The sequence below is a fragment of the Gopherus evgoodei genome, chromosome 4 (genome assembly GCF_007399415.2).
Source record: "Gopherus evgoodei ecotype Sinaloan lineage chromosome 4, rGopEvg1_v1.p, whole genome shotgun sequence".
Classification (NCBI taxonomy): Eukaryota; Metazoa; Chordata; order Testudines; family Testudinidae; genus Gopherus; species Gopherus evgoodei.
Genome location: NC_044325.1, coordinates 14,727,657 through 14,745,143, shown reverse-complemented (window position 1 = coordinate 14,745,143; position 17,487 = coordinate 14,727,657). Strand labels below are relative to the sequence as shown.

The following is a 17,487-nucleotide window of genomic DNA, read 5'->3' as shown; positions in this document are numbered from 1 at the left end:
GGGAATGAGAACTGAGGAAGCGTTGTTCTAAGTCAGCCATAAAAATGTTAGCATACTGTAGGGCCATGCGGGTACCCATAGCAGTGCCACTGACTCGAAGGTATAAGTTGTCCCCAAATCTGAAACAGGTCATTACTGGCTCTGGGAGAAGTACAGTTTGTGGCTCCACAATTTCGGTTGCATTTTCAGAGTACTTCCTGTATTGACGTTTCCAGCTTGGGCAGTGTTTAAAGATCTTTTTAACGTAGCTAACCAGTTTATCAACTTCAGCAAACTCGCATCTCCACAGCTCACTGACAAGAGAAATTGTACATGCATTATATGTAATATGGACGGCATTTGACATTAAACTCTGGAGAACCGATTTGAAAGATTTTTGTCATGTAAGTTGCATCGTCACTTATGAAAGCAGATACTTGGTCAAACTTGGCACTGTATTTTGAAATGGTATGTATTATTGCTTGACAAACTGTAGTGGCATTAACAGCATCCAAGTAAATGCAATTGACGAACACTGTTGATAGCTTTCCTGTCTGTACATCTTTGGCCTGGTCAGAAATAAAATCAAACAGAACATGCAGTGCATAGTTGTCTTGCTCATCTGTGGACTCATCTGAAAAAATTGCAGAAGACTCACATGAGTTAATTTTGAGACTTCATCTCCTGAAAATGTGTAGCAGAAACCTTTTGGAAGATAGTCCTGTCATAGCGTATTCACATTTGCTAAGCAACTGGCATTTTGTAAGTTCCGTTGAATGGACTTGCGCAGCTTTGGGTCAAGTTTTTTTCAGCCGTATATTAGCACTTGCAAATGCCACCACAAGTTCTATTATAGCTTAATGATGGGAGCTAGAGCTCTGTCATCTTCTAAGAAAGAGAAGAAATTGTTTCTGCCTTTTTTAAAAAACTTTTGTTTACCAGCCATGCACTATCTGCCGCCCTCTTTCTGCTTTGATGGGTTTCTGAGTCTTAAGTGGTACCAAACTGTTGCCCGATGTGTGTGATCCAGTGAAACATGGCAGCTTGTACAGAATAGTTCGATCCAGTGAAACATGGCAGCTTGTACAGAATAGTTTGATCCAGTGAAACATGGCAGCTTGTACAGAATAGTTTGTTACCATTGGCATGTAGAACTTGGCTTCCAAATTGTTCCACCCAATCCACTGCAATTTGGACACTCATTTTACAGTAATTGCAGGTGTCTTCTAGTAGGCAATCAATTGAGATCACTACACTACAAAACCACCTCAGTGTCTATATCTATCAATCAGTGAATTGAGCCCTGAGTATAATTGGTTGCTCTAAAGTGTCAATCAAAAAATTCTGTCAAGTGCCTCACCTTTCTTTTTTTTTAAATAAACAAATAATTGCATCTGGAATGAGGGGCGGGGGAGTTGCCTGTACAGTGTTCCCTCCCTAGGCAGCTGCAAAGGGGGGGGACAGGAAGTGAGTAGGGAGGAGGGGTGTGGAGCTGGGATCCAGAGCTATCTGCATCATACCTAAGAGTAGCCCTGCAGGGAAAGAGCAAATCCTGTCCTGCCCCAGTTCTGCCTAGACTAGCAGATAAGAGTCCCATGCTGGGGCACTTCCAGCAGCACAGGGAAGATCAGACCCAACTCCACAAGCTTCCTCCAATTGTAAGAACCTCTGGGGCTGCTGTCTAATCCCAGGACATCCTGCAGCAGCGGGAGGCACCTGGAAGTGGGTCTGAGCTCTCCCTGAGAGCAGCTGTGTGGCGGATGGATAAGTCCTGTCCCTCCCCAGCTCAGCCGGAGCTAGGAGCTCCCTGGTTGGGGCACTCCTAGCACCAGGGGGAGAAGGGATTTTATGGGGAAGGACTTATTTCATGGTCCATGATGTTTCTCACTGTAGTGAAATTGGTAGGGCCATACAGATATAGGTGGAAGCCAATTCCATAGTGTCTTTCTGTGTGTGTGTTCCATCTATGTGATGAAAGCATATCTATTAGTGCCATCATAAATATGTTATCTGTTGCCTGTTACCTAGGATTTTCAGAAACCAGAGCAGTGGTAATTTAACTTTCACTCCAGGTGGGGTCAGGAATAAATTAGTGGAAACACAGTGCTTCTGGCTGATGAAAAATTGATGCAAGTAAGTGTGCTCTTTACACTTGAGGATATTCTGTACCAAAAATTAAAAATTCTGCACACAATATTTTAAAATTTTGCAAGTTTTATTTGTTAATAAATAAATGCAGAGGCTCCAGATGGCAGTGGGGAGCACAGGCCACTGGCTGCCCAAAGGTGGGAAATCACCCTGCAGTCCTCCCAGCCCTGAGACACTCAGTGGTGAGGCTGCACCTGATCCTGACACAACACAAGGTCTGGACCTGTACCAGAAACACTACAGGGCCCTGCCTCCTTGCCCCAGGCAGGCAGGCTCAGCCCGTCAGGATCCAGGTATGGAGAGGCTCAATGTTGAGAGATCCAGGGGTGGGGTGAGAGGTTCTGTGTGGGACAATCTGGGTGCAGGCAGCTCAGTGCAGGGTCTAGGTGTGTGTGTGTGTGTGTGTGGGGATCTGGATGCACAGAGGCTTTTTTGGGGTGTGTGTGGGGGGTTCCAGGTGAAGTAGCAATTGGACTATGCAGGGGCTTCCAGGTAAAGGTGGTTGGGGCTCAGCAGAGGGGTCTTGGTGTGTGTGGGGGGGTCTCAGCAGAAGTGGGGCTTGGTGGGGTCTGGGTGCAGTTAGTTGGAGGTTACTGGTGAGGGGGGGTCTGGATGTGGGCACTCAGGGTGGTGCAAAGGGTTTGGGTGTGGTGGTCTGAGTGCAGGGGTGGGGTCCAAAGGTAGAGGTTGAGGTATGAAAGGCTAGAGGGGTTCTGGATGTACCAGGTGAGGCTTGGGAGGGGTGTCTGGGTATGGGAGGTCCAGATGTACAGGAGTTGGGTGGATGGAGGAGCAGCTCCCTGTACAGTGACCCTGCCCCCCACAGCTGAGGAGCAATGTGGGGAGAATGCAGAGCTTCCTGTAGCTGGGGTAGGTTTCTGGGGGTGAGTCTGACACGGCCCCAGTCACTCCTTTTAGGGGAAGAGAGAGTCCCATCCTCTTCTGCCTCCAGCCCAGCTGGGACTAGCAGGTGATCCTGGCTGGGGTGTCCCCAGCCATGCAGTGATTTACCTCTACTGGCTCCTCTGGGTACCTGAAACTATGTACCTGTGCCACTGGGCAGTGGTGCAGGACTGCTCATGCAGCTTCCTTTTATTTCCCTGACAGTCCTTTTACGGGAAAGCCAAAAAAAAAAAATCTGTGGGGGGGTGGGGTCATGAATTCTGTGCATGTGCAGTGGCACAAAATTCCCCCAGGAGTAGCTCTTGCTATTTATTAGATTTAAGCACATACAGATAGAAGCAATAGGTTTAGAATATCCCAATTACCTAGAATCTGAGATGATATTGAGTAATTAGCAGCAGGTCAGCAAAGGCTGGTCACTTCCTTGCCGTGGAGTATGATGTCAGAAAAAAGTCTCTCAGGATAGCATCAGAGAACTACTCCAAAGCACACTATTATCTAGTCTTTTTATAACTAACTTTTACAAAATTCAGAGCTCATACTTGGTCATCACCTCTTCAAACTTCACCAAACTATTTACCAACAAAACATTCCTAAAAATCTTAGTATCAGAGGGGTAGCCATGTTATTCTGGATCTGTAAAAAGCAACAAAGAGTCCTTTGGCACCTTAAAGACTAACAGACGTATTGGAGCATAAGCTTTTGTGGGTGAATACCCACTTTGTCAGACGCATGTGGTGGAAATTTCCAGAGGCAGGTATAAATATGCAGGCCAGAATCAGTCTGGAGATAACAGGGTCAGTTCAGTCAGGGAGGATGAGGCCCTCTTCTAGCAGCTGAGGTGTGAAAACCAAGGGAGGAATAACTGCTTTTGTAGTTGGCTAGCCATTCAGTTTTTTTTGACTCCTGAGCTGATAGTGTCAAACTTGCAAATGAACTGAAGTTCAGCAGTTGACACCATCGGCTCAGGATTAAACAGAGATGCCCTCCTGCCCCCTTGTTGGGGGTGGCTTTATTTTGTTGGCACAAAGAGCGGCTGCACTGTGCACCTTACAGCGGCTGTGCTGTAGCTGCACAGCTCTGCTGCTGTAAGGAGCGCAGTGTAGACAACGCCTTAGTCATAATAAGCTTCTATATCAAAGGCACCCAAACAGCCACTCACTTTGTCTCAATTTATAGACTCTTCTCCTCTCCTTTCTTTCTGATTAGCAGAAGGCACAAGCCCACAGCCAGCATTTGACCTGGCCTCCAGAAGCCCTGGTTATTCAAATGAACCTTTACCCATGTGGTAGTCTGTTTTATTAATTCCTGATGGCTGAATGCACACAATACGATTGCAGTTAGCTTGATCAAATTCTGGGGTAACTTTACCCCCAACTGCAGGGCAACATCTGTGTCATGCTGCCCTATCAAGTGTTCTTCAAGAAAACAAAATTGTTTAGATGTATTTGCTGTTTGTAGGATGTGTTATCTGCACAAAATTCTGTTACTCACACACTCAAGGGCACCCACCTTTACCCAGTTCCTAGGGCTCCAGGTGAAAAGCACCTAACTTTACTCCTCTGTGGGCTTCGGGCAAGCACCCTTTCTGTGTGGACTCAGGGTTTAATCTTTTGTGGGTTTACAGGGGCATTTACCAGTGAAAGAGCCTTACACAGTAATACTACATAACCTCTATTTATTAACAATCATCAAAAACATGCTATACATACAGTGCTCACCACTCCCAGTAAGACAGATGAACTTTTCTTGATGATCGGTCAGGATCAGGTCCATCTAGGGGACTCCACTTTCTGCATGGTGTCATTGGCAGAGTGTAGAGGTCTGGCAGCTCTGATCTTTGGGGCTGTGTCCTAGAGTTGGTTTCCAAAGAGATTCCTTTTGAACCCCAGTTTATATAGTGAAATTGAGTTCTGCTTAGCTGTACCTTAACCTTTCATTTTACTGAAATCTGTCTAACCAATTCTAACCTCGTATAACAAAACTCTCTAACCAATTCTGTCCCACCACCTTAATTAACTTAAACCTAGTAAAATTAATTATGTAACAGATAAACAATTAAAGAACCAGACAGATTATACAGATAAACAATAAGGAAGTGGGAGACCATAATGATTAAAACAATAAAGAAATGAGGATTTCACAACCACAATTATTGATAAGTGATTTCTTGACAGACAAGATGCTATCAAACTAAGTTTTCTTTAACCATCTTAAGATCTATTTCTTTTTCTGGTGATAGTGGGTGCCATTAGGTCAGGGTCTCCTTAACAACCTGATGTATTATTTTAATGTAATTTAGATGGAATGTGAGGTGTGACTTCCTGCTTTTCAGCTAATGACAGCTGCTGCTTGGCTGTTCTTTTAATCTGGCTGCAGAGAAAGGCCTTATCCTTACAGATTACCTTTATCAGACATGTCTAAAAAATACTGCACATCACAATTTTATCAATTTAAGAAAACATTTCTCAAGTTATGTTTTAAAAAAACCAAAACCAAACCTGGACCAAAGATCGGAAGATACAAGTGATAGAAACACAAGATAAGCCTACCAACTCAAACATAGATTTCCACCTCCTGTCCCAGGACAAAATGTGTTGAACTTTGTCCATAACATGCCTGTATATGCTACACAACACAAATATAATGGAGATCATCTATGTAAGGGAGGAATAAGAAAAGGTCTCAAACTTTCTTAATATCTGAGTGTAATCTTCCTTTTCACTAAAGCTTACTTAAAACGATTCCAGATTTCTCAAAATTGGACCGTGCTTTAGTGGAAATAACAATATTCTGAAGATGCAATCGAAGCCAAGCAGTTAGGGTCACCCAACTTTCTGTGCTATAAATGTGACAAGGAGAGCAAGATCAGTGTATCCTTGGGGTGCTTCTCATCTATTGAAACAAACTAGGAGAGTTTTTTCCCCAAACCTGGGGAAAAGATAATGTGACTGAGTAGAACTTATAATGCATCAAAGTTATCCTCTTTGACTTGAGCAGAATGCAAATGTGGGAAAGGAGCATTGATGACAACTACTGTCTTAGCTAAGGATCTCTCAAAGTAAAATGAAATCACTGAGCCTTGTTGTAAGTCTTAATGGGAATATCCCAGTGGATTAGAAACTGGTGGCCTTCTAAGTGGAAGCTGTGGTCAGTTTTCTCAGCGTAGCAGTTTGGTGCCTATGTAGCAACAAGTGCTTTCTAAACTACATTTTGATCACATTTGAAATCTATAACTGAAACTTATTTAAAATCACCTTCTGGTGTCCACCGTGCTTCTGAAAAGATGAGTCCCTACACCCCACGATCTCAACAAGGAATCAAAGTCTGTGTCACTTCTGCTTTATTACCAACTAAACAGACACTTTTTAAACATCTCATGCTCTAAAGCGTTTTTGGGAGGAGGGGTGTGTACTGTACAAAGTGGCAAACATCTGGGATTAATGTAAAAAAGTCTCTAGATTCTGCCACCCATTCTCGTGATGAATAATAGCTTCTCTCACTTAATAGCATGGATTTCAGTAGTTGCAGATGAAGGCGCTACTCAGTCTGGGTACATCTACATAGCCACTGAGAGGTATGATTTCCAGCTCAAGTAGACGAACGCATGCTAATTCTGCTTGAGCTAGTGCCTAAAAACAGCAGTTTGTCCAGTTTCTCAGGCTAGCCGCCTGAGAAGTCCTACCCGATCCCCTCGATATGTACTTGTTCAGTCAGTCTCGGATGCAGCAGCACAGGCTACAGCTACAGTGCTATTTTTAGGCACTAGCCCCATCAGAACTAAGGTGTATACTTCTACTTGAGCTGGGAATCATGCCTCCCAACCCCTTTGAGTAAGGGTTGCAGAATCTGGGCCAAGTGATGCTGTTGCTGCTTATAATAAACACAGATTGCAATCTGAGGAGTAAACACAATATATGTAAGAATGGGGAAGGCCAGCAAATAGCTGTAAAACAGTTAATATAAGGTTCCATAGTATACATGACATCTGGAGTCAGGCTGCAAGTTCTATCATTGGCAGATGAGGGAAGCTTGTCTTAGATTATAGGCATTTGTTTGTCACCCATGTATGTAGCTGGATGCTTGATGGCTCTGGTTCTAGAGAAAGAACATGGATTGGGAAATGTACTTGCCCACTCTGAGGAGAGCATAGCCAGTTTAAGGTGACTGTTGCCCTTGGTCTAAATATGAAAAACAATTCCACCTGACTAGTCTACCCTGGGAAGGGTGGACTCTCTCTCTCTCTTAAACTGTCAAGTATCAGAGGGTAGCCGTGTTAGTCTGGATCTGTAAAAGCAGCAAAGAGTCCTGTGGCACCTTATAGACTAACAGACGTATTGGAGCATGAGCTTTCGTGGGTGAATACCCACTTCGTCGGATGCATGACATGCATCCAACAAAGTGGGTATTCACCCACAAAAGCTCATGCTCCAATACGTCTGTTAGCCTATAAGGTGCCACAGGACTCCAACTGTGGTGGTTCATATCTCTAAATTTCTCCCATCTTCTCCTCTCCTGCTGGTGAAATGAAATAGAGGCCTTGTTTATACAGGAGCTATGAAACTCCAGGAAAAAAATCCAAAATGCACCAGAGAAGAAGCTGAATTTCTTAGCTGGCTGACACACATGGCTATGCTGCACAACCTCCCATGTATGTTGCGTATCTGAGCACACTAGTTAACCATTAGCACTATTCTGTTGTAATTCTATTTTATTTTAAAACACTCATTTGAAAGAGAACCATTAAAAGTTCTTCTCAACAAAAACACTTACTGGAACAAACCAGTTCTGACTGGTTTCCAACAGTATTCTATTCCAAGTTCTTCACAGAAGAGCAACACCCAAATTGATCCTAATGTACTCGCTAAGATGCAATACCATTGTGACACTGAGCCAGTGAGGGTTAGGCAGCCAGCAGGCTAAGTGACCCAAAATCAACCTTTAGGACATATTAGAAAAGTATTGAAATGGTAACTAGGGCCATTCCTTGTAGACAGTTATCATAGCCATATTTAATAGATGAGAGTTCTGTATTGTTGGAGAATTAGAGGATACTAATTGTATTTGTGTTTACCTAGAGCTATTAGAAGTATAACAATGTGATCTAATTAACTTTTAGATGCTAAACTTCTGTTCCTGTTTGTAACATTTCATTACTATATTCTATTTCAGAGATCAAAAGGGATATTAACATTTTAGATGAAACTGATGGTGCAATAATATCATTGTCTTTATTTCTCTTGGAAGTTTGTCGTAAGCTACCTATGAACCTTTCAAAGGTTAATTGCCTTATGCTAATCAATGCAACTAGTTATTGGTGTATGCCTAGGAAAGAGAGTTACTTCAAAGCAACAATGTATATTACCTATTCCTCATCCAAGGAATGCCTGCTGTGATCACTTGCTGCCAAGAGGTTTTTCAGCTGTAAAAGAACTTCAGAGCCTGATCCTTTATCTCATATCTGCTTAAACTTTTTGTCAGGGAAAACTCAAGCCAGAAGACTGAGGTCTCCAGATATGTCCTCAATTTATCACTGCAATTTCTCTTGGAATAATTTGAACAAACTCTGCACATGGACTGACTGTGGGACTATAACCTATTGAACTGATTCTGGAAGGACTCTTACAAATCAGCAGCTCATCATCTCTGCTGTGAAACTGACCTAAGAACTTTATTCATGTCTGTGTATATAATTTTTACCCACAGTAAATTTTTCTTTTTTAATAAATCTTGGCTTTCTTAATAAGAATTGGCTGTATGCATGTATTTTGGGTAAGATCTGAAATATTAATTGACCTGGTGAATAAGATGTCCAATCTCTTGGGCTTGGTAGAACTTGGTGAATAAAGATTTATATAACTCTTATTATGTAGGCTTGACTGAGTGGGAGCCAAAGGCTGGATTACTTAAAGGGAACAGTATTTTAGGTCCTCAGAGATCAGTAAGGTATTACAGAAGCTGTTGTGTTACTGGCTTGGTGAATCTAATTATTAGAACAAACCACCAGTTTGAGAGAGCGTCTGCCCTGTTTGAGCATTCCAAGTGTGTCCCCTCCAGAGACCATGATCACTTTGGTGTAGTCTGGTTAGGATATACATTACCACAGGCCAATTGGCTTTTGGGCCAGAACCACATACTTGTCAAAAGTTAAATTATGATATATTGAGAGTTTAAGGGTTAAAGATTTAATTACGAGGTGAGCTGCAATCATATGAAGATCTTGACCGAAAAACCCTTGAAGAGTTGTGCTCACAAAGGGGGCTGCCTTTTAAGAAAATGTTCTTAGATCAAGACCTGGAAAAATCTGTTCAAAAGACAGTGACCAGAAAGCAGGGTCTCCATCTTCATCTGTCCCAGATGCAGTGGCTGTAACAGAAGCAGTTAGAAAACTAGCAGTGAAAAACAAACAGCAGTTGAAGTAAAACTGGAAGATCTTTGATTGCAGGAAAAGCAAAAGATAGCTGAAATGGAAAGAGAAGCTGGTGGGAGAGCTAAACATACTTACTACAGATGTCTAGCAGAGGCTGAAATTGAAAAAGCTGCTCATCAAAGGAGGACTGAACGACTGACTGCTGAACAGGTACATCAAAAGCAAGTAGAAGAGCTGGAATGTGGCAGCCAAGTCCTGGGAGAGCAAAAGAATGTACCACAACCTGGAAATCCATCTCATCTTAATAGCAAAAATTTGGAGAGCATCTGTCCAATTTACAAACATAATGAGGATAGAGGAATTTTGTCTACCTTTTGAATGTCGGCGTGAAGTTCATCTTATTCCAGATGTGCAGAGGATGTCTATCCTGGTGACTAGATTCCCTGACTGGAAAAATCAGGGAAGTATTCAATGAAATGCCTATAGATGAAGCTTAGAATTATGTAAAATACAAAGATGCTGTGCTAAAAAGATTCAAGATTGAAATTTAGAAATCTCCAGAGGTCTGAGAATGTGACATACAGAGATAATCTCATAAAGCAGGAAGGGGCATAGAGTTCAGCCCCCTGCCTTCACTAGCAGGACCAAGTACTGATTTTGGCCCAGATCCCTAAGTGGCACCCTCAAGGTTTGAACTCATAACCCTGGGTTTAGCAAGCCAATGCTCAAACCACTGAGCTATCCATCCCCCATTAAAACATGGGCACAAAATGCATGGTTATTTGGGGAAAAAAAAGCCCACTTGTCAGAGGGTCTATGGTGATTTCAAATGCTGTTTTAATAGCGCAAGAACAATTGCTGAAAGTAGTGAGGTGAATGCAGCCATTTGTGACACACAGCCTCCATCTTGTTCAAAAGCTACAAAAATTGCACATGAATATTTGGAAGCAAGATTCCAGGAGGAGCATAAGCCGCAAGGGAAAAATGTGCAATATGCACCCTAATTTAAAAGGGATGAAGGGTTTAAGGGTAAACTAACTCCAACTTTACTAAAACCACAAGGGAGCCCAGAGTTAAAAGCCTCTTACCTTAAAGGGAAGCCAGTTATCACCAGTGTGGAATGACAGGTCACATAAAGTCAAATTTGTCAAGACATTAAAGAGAACATACAGCCTGTAAATGCAAATTCTGTATTGGATATTAATGCTGTTATTATAGATCCAGATGCTAACTGTGTAAGCAGTAACCCTGCCATCTTGTATGTGAATGCTGTTACTGTAACGTCAGGAGGTAGTCCCAAGATGCGGAATATGGCGTTAATAATAAGGAATTCATGGAGAGCTTAAGAATTAATAGGTCAGCGCTATTTAGTGTGGTACGATACAGCATCTGACATTACTGGCTGGCAGAGGTATAACACTTCTGGCTCTAGCTGAGTTTTCTAAACTTTCTTTGGCTAAGATTCAGCTGGAGTGGTTTTGTGGTAGGCATTAGGGATCATCTTCCAGCCAGTGTTCTGATTGGCAATGACTTTAGAACTAGGTGGCATCCAGCTAATGTCATATTAGGGACTGGGCAATTAGGACACTTCCATCTTGCCTGTTGTTGGGTAAGGATATGACAACTTTGTTACATCAGGCTGATATCATGACCAGGGCACAAGGAAAGCATGAAGGTGATTGGACTGTTACCCGCTACCCATGTTGAAAATTGTGTTAAGGAGGGAATTTGTGGTTTATTCTAATAAGCTTCCAGTTTTGGGGAACCTCTACCCTATTCTTGGCTGTTTGCCCTAATTGAGCATTCTCAGTATGGCCCCTTCGGTGACCATGGTCACAACTATAATATAGGGGAATATATATTTTTTTAACCTCCACTGAACAGTGGCAGTGAATCAGTCCTAAATAGCTAGAGAATGGGAAATCTGGCCAGTAGGCGAGAGTAGATTAGTTTTCAGCAGCAAAGGGAAGAGGGGACATAAGTGTGTCTATGCTGAGAGGATAGGTGCAATATCTTTGGTTCAACAAATATTGTTTAATTATGTAGATTTCTTTTTTGGGATGGGTGGAGGAAGGGTGGGGATGTGTACCCTTGAGATGCCTAACAAAATCAGAGTTTGGGATAAACTACAGGGGAAAAATTATGTATAAAAATAGTATGATTGTATCACTTAAAGTCTATGTCTGCACTGTAATGTGCAAATGGGCAAAATTAAGGTTGCATGTGGTCTTAACTCTGGAACTTCTTGACCTTCTGAGCACATATCCATGTAACCTTAATAGTTGGTTATAGACTGAAAAGTGACATTATAATGCTACTGTGAGGTTCCATGTTTCTGTATAAATGTGAATCACTGTTGGCATTGATCCATAAACTGTTTACTTGGTCATTTCAACAGAAAATGAACTGCCTGACAAGGTCGTCTGGGTGACAGGAGCCTCAAGTGGAATTGGAGAAGAATTAGCTTACCAGCTGGCAAAGATAGGGGCTTTAATTGTGCTTTCCGCAAGAAGAGAGAATGAATTGGAAAGGGTGAAACAGAAGTGTCTCGGTAAGTAAAAAAGTAACTTCCATATTATTGATCTGGCTATTGCCATTGTAGAAGTGTTGTAAAAAAACTTAATCCATACAACAGGAATAAATTCGTAATTAAAGGTACTTATGAACCTACATTATTATAACCTAGATGCTTTTCTTTGAGTTGTGTATTCTTAGAACATGTATTTTAGAAAGCTCCAACTGAAGGATGCAATGTTACAGGAGCAGTAAATGAAAAATGTTTGTGCTAAAGTTGCAGATGCGTAGGCACCTAGTGGGATTGTCAAAACCACTTATCTGCAATTTTAAGCAACTTAGCAATCTGGGCCTTTTTCTCTTGAAAATAAGAGGCTGTTTTCAAAAGGAACCCAAGGGCTCTGTGCTAACAGGGTGGGGTCATGTGGAAATTCTGGCAGGCTCTTAGTGTAAAAGTTGAGCAATATTTGAGCTGTCCAAGATGTGCAGCTATACTTGCCTTTGTGGCAGTTGGTGATCTTTAGCACTATCTTATATCACCTAAACATCGTGGTGGCTGTAACTAGCTCCTACTCCCTGTTACAACGAGACTGTGTTGCTGTAGTCCCTGTTTAGTGAGGCCATGTCTACACAGCAGGAACATTCTTGTGTCCAGTCTGCCTTCAACATGTTTGAACAGGGTAACAGCAAGGTTGCACAGGTGTCTCTGGAAATAGTTTATTCTTTAGAATATTTTACTGGTGTTGATGAATGAAATGCTAACAGTGGTGGCTTCAGTCTCAACAAAATGGGGTTACTGCACCCAGGTGCACAAGCAGTGACTGCATTTGTGGCAAAGGTTATGTCTGTAATGAAAAAAACACTTGTTGGGAGCAGGGACAAGGTCCAACACAATATTTGCCCAGCATTGTGGAAAGAGGACTCAGTTTAGCCTGCATATATTGGATTGCTACAAATGTAATCATTAACAAATCATGCTGCAGCCCTCTACTTTCTCCATAGCGTGCAGATGATGGAAGGAGAAAGATGAATGTAGTTATGGCCCAGAAACAATCAAAGACGAAAGAGAATTCGTTACCAGGTGGAGTCTAATTAAAAACACTTAAAACACACACACAGACATTAAGATGTGGGGGAGGGGAATAGTTTTGTTGCCTTCGCTGTGTAAAGAAGACTCACAAGCCACTATTTAGGAAGCAAGCTCAGTGCAACAGTGAGAAAAGTCAGTTGTTCAAAACAAAGAGAAAAGCTGATGCATTCAGCAAGAAGACTTGGAATTGATGGCACTTGGCTTTGCTAACGTATTCGTCAGCCTGAAAGCATCCTAAAGAACACTCAGTGTAATAAACAGACATGTGATGCAATAGTGAAGATATCTTATGAGCTGTATTTAAGCCTCCTCAAATCCTCCTTCATAACAAAAATAAATTGCAGAACGCTTGCATTTGTCTTTACCATAAAAAAGGACTATTAAAAAAAGAAATGGCAGCTTGACAGTGAGGGACTAGTCCAGGAGGGGAGGTGGTGTCTATAGGGTCCATCCCCTGCCCTCTCAGGAAGAGTGTGGTTTCACTGACTCAAGCTGTTGAAACTGCTCAGAATGGCAGGGCTGGCTTAGATGTTTTGGGATCTGATTGGCATGGAACAAACTGGCTAGCTTTACACTAAATCTTTCTGCTGCTTAATTAGAAGCAGAAAGTTGTCAGTACGCATTTTAAGCCATATAATCAGAGCACACTTGATGTGGAAACTGAGATAAACAAACCCGCTTTTGAGGATGGAACCACATCTTCATGTATAAGATGGAAGCCAGTTTAAGTTATAGAACATCTATGCCATTTGCTTCGTACTTGGTTTGCCAACTACAACTCTTACAAAAATGGTTGGGTGTGTGTTTACATACTTCCTTTCTCTCCTATTGAAAGCAAAAAAACCTGTCGTCTGACAATATACTGTCTGAATGTAAGGCCAGCATATGTGGTTCATTAGTGATAGGATGCCTTGGAACACTGCATGGCCTTCTGATGCTTCTCTTATTCTTGTGGGAAGTACTTCAGATCATTCGTGTTTCCCAGGCAGAGGGCATTTAAAAATAGCCACTGAAGTCACACCGACCCTGACTTTCTGGTTCTTGTCCATTAACCTTACAAGTTTACTGGGATTTGATCTCAAGTGACCTTAATGTTCGGTGTCTATCTGTCTCTCTCTCTCAGTAAAACTTTGAAGTAATGCTTAATATCTGAAGGCTTGCCCCCATGTCAAATTAATGTGTTGCAAGCCCAGGTGTGAATCTACTGTGCACCAGCTTGCCATGTGAATGAGACCTTACTCCCCATGAAAGTCATGAGCACGCTCTAGTGGTTACACTTGTGAATTTTCCACTGTGCATTATTTTTCATGACTATACAGCAGGGATCTCAAACTCAAATCACCCTGAGGGCCACATGAAGACTAGTACATTGGCCTGAGGGCTGCATCACTGACACCTTTTTCTTATAAAGGTACAAAAGTCCCCACCCCTATTCTAACCCCTTCCCCAAATCCCTGCCCCTACCCTGCCTCTTCCCCGTGTCCTCTCCTGAGCGCGTGGCTTCCCACTCCTCCCCCATCCTTCCTGAAAAGTGCTAAGCATCGCCAAACAGCTGTTTGGTGGCAGAAAGCACCTGGAGGTAGGCAGAGGAGCAGGGATGCAGCGCACTGAGTGGGGAGTGACAGGTGAGGGGAGCTTGGTGGCTGCAGGAAATAACTCAGAGGGAGTTGATGGGCTGCAGCAAACAACTCCGTGGGCTGTGTGTTTGAGACCCCTCGCTACAGTAACTCCTCACTTAACACTGTTACTTTCCTGAAAAATGCAACTTTATGCAAAATGATGTTAAGCGAATCCAATTTCCCCATAAGAATTAATGTAAATGGGGTGTGTGGGTGGGGTGAGGTGGTGGGGGTAGTTTCCAGGGAATTTTTTTTTGCCAGACAAAGGCATTAAAACTTATACTGTATACGTCTATAAACAACTTAATATTGTGCACAGCAATGACTGACTGACTGTGCAGCTTGGTTGAGGTGGTAGAGTAAGAGAGTGGAATATGCCCCAGGGAATGCCTTACTGCTAAATGATGAACCAGCACTCAGCTGAGCCTTCAAGGGTTAATAGGCTGTTAATGTAACCTCACACTCTGGAAGGCAGCATGGATTGAGGCAGGAGGGAGGAAACACAATAGATGAGGGCAGGAGCTGCAAATGCTTTCTTGCAAAAACTGAACATGATGATGAACTCACACTGTTCAGCTGGAGCACTCCCTCCTGCACAAGTGCTGACTTTCCAAAGCGGTGAGGGTGCATGCATGAGTGAGAGAGATGTGCATTGCCCCTTTTAAGTACACTGACACCACTTCAAGTACGTTGCCCTCTTAAGCAGATCAGATAGGAAGCAACAGTTTCCAACCAGCTTCCTCCTTTCTGTCCCTCTCCTCTGCTTTGTGGAGAGGGGGTACAGAGTGTCTGTCTGGGGTGGAGCGAGGGACATCCTGATATCGGCACCCCTCTTTCCCCCACCACCCCCAGCAGGCAGGAAGATCTCAGGAGCAGCTCCAAGGCAGAGGGCAGGTCAGGAGCAGCATGGCAGTGAGGGGAGGGACGACTGAACTGCTGCTGAGCCACATACCTTACAGAGAATTTATGGCAGCTGATTGGGAGGGGGGGCTGCTTCTGTGCCCCCCCTTCCCCCCTGCTCTAATCCTCACAAGGAGGAGCTGCTCTGTCAGAGGTTCACTGCTTGCAGGGTTAAAGCAGTCCACTACCAAACAACATTATAAGGGAGCATTGCACAACTTTAAATGAGCTTGTTCCCTAATAGATCAGCAATAAAACCACGTTAACTGGGACAATGTTAAGTGAGGAGTTACTATATAACATTTTAAAAAAACATTAAAATTAGCCTAAAAAGACCCAACACTACGTGTCTTTCATTTGTTTAATGCCCAAATAATGTACCTACACATACAGATTTTATTTTAACCCTTTCTGCCTTGAGGAGCTGTTTCTGTAGTCATATAGCAGTAACCATATTCAAGGTTCTTCAGCCTCTGGCTCTGGTATTGTGTATGTAGGTTGGCCATTACCACCCCTGGCCCTCTTGAAGAGGACAATACCCTGCATACTCTCAGGAATGCACACAGCTGAACAGTTTAACCTACAGGCAAAATATGAAGGATCATGATACTCTGTGCTTCTGAAGGCCTTTGTTAAAATCTTAATTAAAAAAGCCATATTGTAGTGGCTATAAGGAATGTGTAAATTCCGTGTAGACTGGAGTGTATTTGTATGTTGAAGATATGCAAACCCATTTCATTTAATAAGATAGTACTTTGTGTTGGTACTGTTATGATAGCATTCCATTAGCTAATTCTGTGTTTGAGAAAACAAAATCTGTTCCCTTTCCACTTAATGGAATTTCCGTTTTTGGAAGCTGTGTTGGTGGTGAGGATGTTGGATTTACTTATTTTAAAATATCAGAAATTAAATGTGCCTTATTGGTGATTTTGCTCCTTTTAAATACTATCTCTTACTTCAGAGATCTCCAACTTGAGCAGTAAAGATATCCTTGTTTTGCCCCTTGATCTGACTGATAGAAGCTCCCATGAAGCTGCAACTAAAACCGTGCTTCAGCATTTTGGCAGAGTGAGTTGACTTTTGGGCTGGGTCCTTCCCACCCCCAATCCTCCACCTTTATTCTTTGGTTTTGTTTGAATTTCCAGTAATTCAGCAAAGTTGGTTACTCATTTTGTATGTTTGTGTGCGCACGAATGTTTGTGTGGATATCAAGTCCTTGATCCTACAGTTGTTTGCTTGTGAGCATGCCATTGACGTCAGTGGGGTTCTGCACAGGTGCAACAATGAGCCAATAACTTGAGTAAGGATCTAAGAATCTAATTTGACTGTTCCTGATCTGTGGTTGGATAACCTCATTTCTAGACCTATACTGAAAATTGAATAACCATGGGGTGGGTGGGTGTGTGTGTGTGTGTGTGTGTGTGTGTGTGTGTGTGTGTGTGCATGTGTTGGCCTGAAAGTTAAACACAAGAAAGCAAATTCAGAGAGCTTAGTGTTGCAGTGTTAGTAATATCTTTTAGTGTTAGCTACCATGCACAACAGAAGTGTACATAACTCAAAAGCTGATGGTTCATATCGGCGGGGAGGGGGAAGATCAAATATTTTCCTATGCATAGGTGTTCTGCTCCAAATGCCTGGCTCTGCTGTTGTCCTTTTAACTTGAAACAATCTGAAATCCAGGCAGTGTAATAAAGTGGGAAGTTTTAGTTGGTGCCCATAGTCCCCTATGACACAATCAGCTCAGGATTAAACAAAGACTGAACAGCTTGCCAACTACAAAAGCAGTTTCTCTTCCCTTGGTGTTCACACCTCAACTGCTAGAAGAGGGCCTCATCCTCCCTGACTGAACTAAATTCGTTATCTCTCTAGCCTGATTCTTGCTTGCGTATTTATACTTGCCTCTGAAACTCTCCAATACATGCATCCGACAAAGTGGGTATTCACCCACGAAAGCTCATGCTCCA

General features: G+C 42.7%; 1 protein-coding gene across 2 annotated transcripts in view; it reads left to right on the top strand.

Annotated features, from left to right (window-relative positions):
• Positions 1–17,487, top strand: part of DHRS7 (dehydrogenase/reductase 7) — a 42,875-nt gene that overhangs the window by 12,489 nt on the left and 12,899 nt on the right. For both annotated transcript variants that reach the window (XM_030558512.1, XM_030558511.1), the window contains exons 2-3: positions 11,799–11,951; positions 16,485–16,591. In XM_030558512.1, the coding sequence (XP_030414372.1) occupies positions 11,799–11,951; positions 16,485–16,591 (260 nt within the window). The remainder of the gene's footprint in view (positions 1–11,798; positions 11,952–16,484; positions 16,592–17,487) is intronic.